General features: G+C 41.9%; 1 protein-coding gene across 1 annotated transcript in view; it reads right to left on the bottom strand.

Annotated features, from left to right (window-relative positions):
- LOC119413688 (lysyl oxidase homolog 2B-like) overlaps positions 1-6,250 on the bottom strand; it is a 17,821-nt gene extending 11,571 nt beyond the window's left edge. The window contains exons 1-3 of the mRNA XM_037680743.1: positions 6,139-6,250; positions 5,476-5,612; positions 5,279-5,390 (exon numbers count right to left, since the gene is read on the bottom strand). Of these exons, the coding sequence (XP_037536671.1) occupies positions 5,279-5,390; positions 5,476-5,612; positions 6,139-6,241 (352 nt within the window). The 5' untranslated portion in view covers positions 6,242-6,250. The remainder of the gene's footprint in view (positions 1-5,278; positions 5,391-5,475; positions 5,613-6,138) is intronic.
- Positions 6,251-6,404: the final 154 nt, after the last annotated feature.

The raw sequence follows: 6,404 nt of genomic DNA, 5'->3' as shown, positions 1-6,404 counted from the left end.
TGTCTGTGGTGAAGCAACGGAAAATCATGGCCGTATGGTTTTCCTGGTTGTAAAGCTGATTAATTATGTTGTTATTTTCAATTCTTGCCAATTAATGTAAATGTGTGATGTGTTAAACTTGATTCTGTTAATAAATGACCCACTGTCGTGGTGAGTCAAAGATAATTAACGTCTCACGTCCACATTTTATTAGATTCAATGCACGTACGTTAAACGGTCCAGAAAAATGAAAGAATCCGTTTTAACAGTATGAATATATGACAGATATGTTCTACTACACCACACATGACATGTTGAAAAGCATAAAGGAAGTGCTTGCCAAACATTTGCCACAAAACAGAAAGTCACCATAACTCATGCCTGAAAGGTCAGATTTCTCCTATACTTGTAAGACCTGCAGCTGGACAAGTAACAACATGGATGGAAGGCGATGTCGAAGATTCGGGAAATGCGCCATGTGGTGAATGCATGCGGGATTGGCACAAGAGAGTTTGCAATGGTGACTCGGTGGACTAGCTAGAACTCCCACAGTCGCCGTAAGGCCGGAGCGGCGCTTTGCTGCGAGGGCCTCCAATGCTGCTTGCAGCTTTAATTAACATTAGAACTGGAGGCCAAATTAATGCCATCCAAGGAGGGCAAAACACTGAACAAGTTATTCCTAAGATGCTCAGGTCCAAAAACCAAAACCTCAGTCTTGTCTGTATTCAAAATCAGAAAATTTAGGGTCATCCAGGTTTTTATGTCTTTAAGACATGCTTGTAGTCCAAGTAGTTGACTGGATTCATTGGGCTTCATGGACAAATGGAAGTGAGTATCATCAGCAAAACAATGAACATTTATCCCATGCTGTTTAATAACATTACCTAATGGAAGCATATACTGTACAAGGTAGAGTATAGGTCCAAACACTGAACCTTAAGGAACTCCATGACTAATTTTGGTGTATGATGAAGATTCATTATTTACATTTACAAATTGGAATATATCAGATAAATATAATTTAAACCAATTCAGAGCCATTCCTGTAATCCCAATATCATATTCAAGTCTCTGTAATAGAATATTATGATCAACTGTATCAAATGCAGCACTGAGATCAAACAGGACCAGTGTAGACACCTGTCCATTATCAGAGGCCATAACAATATCATTTGTAACTTTCACCAGTGTAGATTCAGTGCTGTGACGAGCTCTAAAACCTGACTGGAACTCTTCAAACAGATTATTTCTTTACAGATGATCACATAACTGACCAGCAAATGTTTTCTCTAGAATTTTTTAGATGAAAGTTAGAGTAGATATAGGTCTATAATTGATTAGGATTCCTGATACAAGGTTATGTTTCTTAAGTAAAGGGTTAATTATAGCAATCTTAAAGCTCTGTGGTATGTAACTGTTTTATTAGAGACAAATTAAGCAAATCCAAGACATGGTTATTAATTAAGGGAAATACGTCTTTAATTGGCCTGGTTGGGATGGGATATAGCAGACATGTGGAAGGTTTGGATGACACTATTATTTTTTACAATTCAGAGAGCTCAACAGGACAAAAACAGTCCCAACATAAATCAGGTTCTAGTGACATTTTTAAAGTTGTGTCATCTGACACAGAACCAGAGGCGATAGTAGGAAGGTTGGTTTGATTTTTTCCCCTAAAAGACTAATTTTTTTGTGGAAAAGAAAAAAAAGAAAAAAAAAAAAGAAGCCCCTCAGGAATGTGAATGGTCATGAAGTTCAAGGAAAATACAAGGGTTGAACAACCCTCTATGCTCTAAGTCCCGGTTGGGACTTCCAGTAAGATGGCGCCCGTGTACATGGCTTGCAATCCATCTCTGCTGATGGTGTTCGGATTATTTTTGTTTTGTTCGTTTTTTATCTGTGGCATAAATTCACTCCTGACGTATGACCGACAACAGCTTCTGGATCTTCGTTTTTCTGCCACCGATGTCGCTTATTTGGACCATTATCAGCGTAGCTCTGGACCCCCCTCCTCCCCCCCCCGCTGGCAGACGTGCCAATTTACCTCCGCTGGGCTCCTCACCTGCCTGCCCGGAGACATTGCTTCAGATGCCAGGGAAAACGTGCTGGTCAGCTGGTGAAGCTTAAAGCTCTGCGCGCTGCATCTTCCTCTTCAGCTGGTGGTCATGGTTTCCATTGCCAGCTTCCCGCGTGCCCGGACCAGGTAAACAACGGGAGTTGTCGGCCGGTGCACCGCTCGGGCCGACCTGGAGGGGCTGTTATTGAAAACCTGTGGCCATTAGCGTGCGCAAACTTCACCGTTGCTGGCTCCACTTTGAACAGTATCCGGATGTGTTTTGGTCAACGCAAGATCTGTTACCAACAAAACGTTTATCCTCAGGGACTACTTTCAAGAGCATGATTTGGACTTTTTATGTATCACAGAGACTTGGATGTCTCCGGGTGAGTCCAGCGTCTTGACGGAATTATTGCCACCGAACTGTCTGTATTTTAACGCCCCGCGGCCATCAGGCTGGCACGGTGGTGGATTATTAACAATATTCAAACCAACTTTTGACTGTAAACAACTGCCCATCCCAGTTTCCCGCGCCAGCTTTGAGCTGAGCGTTTTTGAACTCGGACATTTACCTCAGACTTTATTTGCACTCGTATACCGCCCACCTCGGTCTTAGGACTTCATAAATTAGTTTTCTGACTTCTTAGCTGAAATCACACCAAAATATGAGCAGGTATTCATTATAGGAGACTTTAATTTGCACGTGTGATGTCTGGAGAAGGCCTTGGTTAAGGACTTTTAAGATTTATTGGACTCATTTAATCTAACGCATCATGTGAATGCTCCCACCCAAGAGCGTGGACATGCACTGGACCTTGTTTTAACTCGTGATGTGACTGTTAATAATCTTGTTATTGGTGATAATGTTTTTTCAGACCACATGCCAGTCCAGTTTGAGTTCACCCTCCCCCATCTAACTCCTAAATCATGCATTCCTGCACGTCGCAGCCAGACAATTAACCACTTCACTGCCGCATGCTTCACAGATGCTTATAACTCTGAAATGATAATTCAGCCCCCGGTGTTTCTCACCACCACTGAGGAGCTGACATCCCAGTTCAACTCTGTTTGTTTAAAGACTCTGGATCATGTTGCTCCTGTTAAAACCAAAAAAATCAAAACTCAGAGCAGAACCTTGGCTGAGTGACTTCATCAAGGCTGTTAGGCAGAAATGTAGGAGGGAGGAGTGAAAGTGGAGGAAAGACAGGCTGCAGGTCTCTTTTGAAATACTTAAAGAGAGTTGTTGCCGTTATCAGAAAGCAATGAAAGCTGCAATACTTTTCTGATATAATTACCTGAAACTCTCGTAACCCACGTGTCCTCTTCTCCACCCTAAACTCTGTTCTCCTCCTCACTGAACCATCACCTCTGGAAGCCTCAACTGAGCTGTGCGACAACTTCTTACATTACTTTTTGGAAAAAATTGCGACCACCCAGGCTCTCATTTCCCCTCCAACTCATGACTCATCCATCCCACTTCAATCTGTAATTCCATTTGACCATTTTGAACCCATCACTCTATCGTCTCTAGAGCAGGTCATGTGCAGCTTGAAACCTTCTGGTTCCCCCTTTGATGTGGTCCCCCCTTGACTACTAAAGGAGGTTTTTCCCACTCTAGGTCTGTCCATTCTTGATATAGTAAATAGTAGCTTATCCACTGGCGTGGTGCCAAAATCCTTTAAACATGCAGCTGTCCAGCCTCTCTTGAAAAAAACCAAACCTTGACCCCTCTGTCGTGTCCAACTTCCGGCCTGTCTCCAAACTCCCATTTGTTTCTAAAGTACTGGAGAAAATAGTTGAGTCCCAGATGAAGTGCTTCCTGGAAGGTCACACCATCTTAGAGCTATTCCAATCTGGCTTTAAACCTCTCCACAGCACTGAAACTGCCCTGCTGAAGGTCTTTAACGATATCTTCAGATTCACAGATACCGATGATTCTGTGCTGCTTGTCCTGTTGGACCTCACTGCCACCTTTGACACCATCGACCATGAGATCCTCATTGCTAGGTTGGTGCAGTGGGTGGGCGTCACAGGGTCAGCCCTCAATTGGTTCAGATATTACCTCGCTGACAGATCCTTTTGTGTCTCCATGAAGAATTTTAGTTCCGCAGAGGCAGAGCTTAAATGGGGGGTTCCACAGAGGTCCATCCTGGGTCCCCTCCTATTCTCTTTATACCTGCTGCCGCTTGGTGCTATTTTCCGGAAACACAACATGCACTTCCACTTCTATGCTGATGACTGTCAAATTTACTTCCCCCTAAGACACAATGGTACATGCTCTATTCAACCGCTGCTCGACTGTCTGGCTGACATCAGGGACTGGATGGCTTTAAACTTCTTAAGTTTCAATGAAAAGAAGTCTGAAGTCATGTTGTTCCCTCCCAGTGACACAATCACAAACCACTGCATCGACCTCTCTACTCTAACCCTGTCAGAAAAACAAAGAGTCACTAATCTGGGCGTGATAATGGACCCTTCCCTGAAACTTAACTATCATGTAAACATGATTGTTAAATCATGTTTCTTCCAACTGAGGCAGCTGTCTAAACTGAAGCCCATATTGTCCAAAAATAACCTGGAGACTATAATACATGCATTCATTACATCTAGGCTTGATTACTGCAATTTGCTCCTGTTTGGTATCAGTCAGTCCTCTATAGCACGACTACAACTTGTCCAGAATACACCAGCCCGATTTTAACCAGTACAGGCAAAAGAGAGCACATTACTCCAATTTCTCCCATCTGCTACAACCGTATGTCCCACCACGTTCCCTGAGGTCAGCGGACCAGTTGTTCCTCACAGTTCCAGGAACTCGTCTTAAGCGCAGAGGGGGCAGGGCCTTCTCTGTAGCAGGACCAAGACTCTGGAACGAGTTACCTCTGCTTGTCAGACAGGCCCCCTCCCTCTTGGTTTTCACGTCCCGTTTAAAAACCCACTACTATTCAGTGGCTTTCAACACCAGATGATCTGTGTTTTGATCCAGTATGCTCCACACTGTTTTGTCATCATTATCTGCATCGTTTTTTTATGTCTATATCCTGATGACCTCATTTTGTATATTGCTTTGTGTGTTGTTTGTTGTTTTGTCTGTACAGCACTTTGGTTGGCCTTGTCACTGTTTCAAGTGCTCTATAAATAAAGTGGTATGGCATGGTATGGTAACAAATATTCTGAGGTGTGATTCTTTTTCAATATATTCAGTTCAAAGACAATAAAAGTTATAGTTGTTTAAAATCTCACCATTATGACAGCTGTACATCCACACACGGTGGCCATCATAGCGACATCTGCATTTAGTGACATTGTTGGTGTAGTCTGACTCCGGCACCTCGTGATTTGGATTAATTATAATCTGTTGGAGGGAGGACATTTGGAGTTGAAGGCTGAGTCTGAAACGCCACAAACAGCAAACACAAAGGAACATCAAGACAGGTCACCTGGAAAACATAATCCCCAGGTTTGACATCAGTGATGTCGACCCACTGGCAGTCGATGTCGTGTCTGTACGTATCCCAGCAGCCAACAGTGATGCCCTGCTCACCAAAGTTAGCACATTCATACTTCTTTTCAATCCCTGCAGGAACAAAACATGATAACACTTAGACAGCTGAGTTCTGTTGAAAGGTAGCAAAGAAAATCTTACCTGTTGCAGAAAGCTCTTAGTTTAACATTAATTTGGACTGGGCTGATGAGCTGACAGCTGTTCAGAAGTGGATCACTACAGAGTATTTCTGTCAACAAGTTGAGTGTGTGGTGACACTGATGTGTGTGTGCATTAGAATAGCCATTAGCTCATTAGTTTAGTGAGAAATCAACTCTGTTTCTCTAAACTGAGGTCATTAAAAGAGATATCTATAACAATTATAAAATTACTTATTTATAACTGTTACACAAACTGTCTGTCACACAGACAGACAGACAGAAGATAAAAGGGCTGAACTATATCTTTTCAAAAACACGGTTAAGCTGATTATTTTGGGTTTCCTGCTAGCATACATTTAAATTTGTTACATATATGAAAGCACATTACTCATTCAAATCTTTCAGCAAACCATTTTGTTTTTTGATTCCCCAAAATGAAAAAGATGGGTGAGTCGTACCTTCATCACATTCTGAATCCTCCAAACAGAAACTGGCTTTGTGTCCCTCGGCCACTCTAGTTCCATTTAAACTCAGCAGGTCGTAGGTTGTGAACACTTCCATGCTGTGATAATGCCTACAGACAGAGAGACACTTTATTAATTCCCAGGAGGAATTTCTAATATACATATATATATATATATATATATATATATATACATATATACATATATATATATATATACATATATACATATATATATATATACATATATATATATATATA

The sequence above is a fragment of the Nematolebias whitei genome, chromosome 8, assembly GCF_014905685.2.
Source record: "Nematolebias whitei isolate Nwh7 chromosome 8, NemWhi1, whole genome shotgun sequence".
NCBI classification, from domain to species: Eukaryota; Metazoa; Chordata; class Actinopteri; order Cyprinodontiformes; family Rivulidae; genus Nematolebias; species Nematolebias whitei.
The sequence above is the reverse complement of the archived record's forward strand: the minus strand, read 5'-3'. Positions and strand labels throughout refer to the sequence as shown.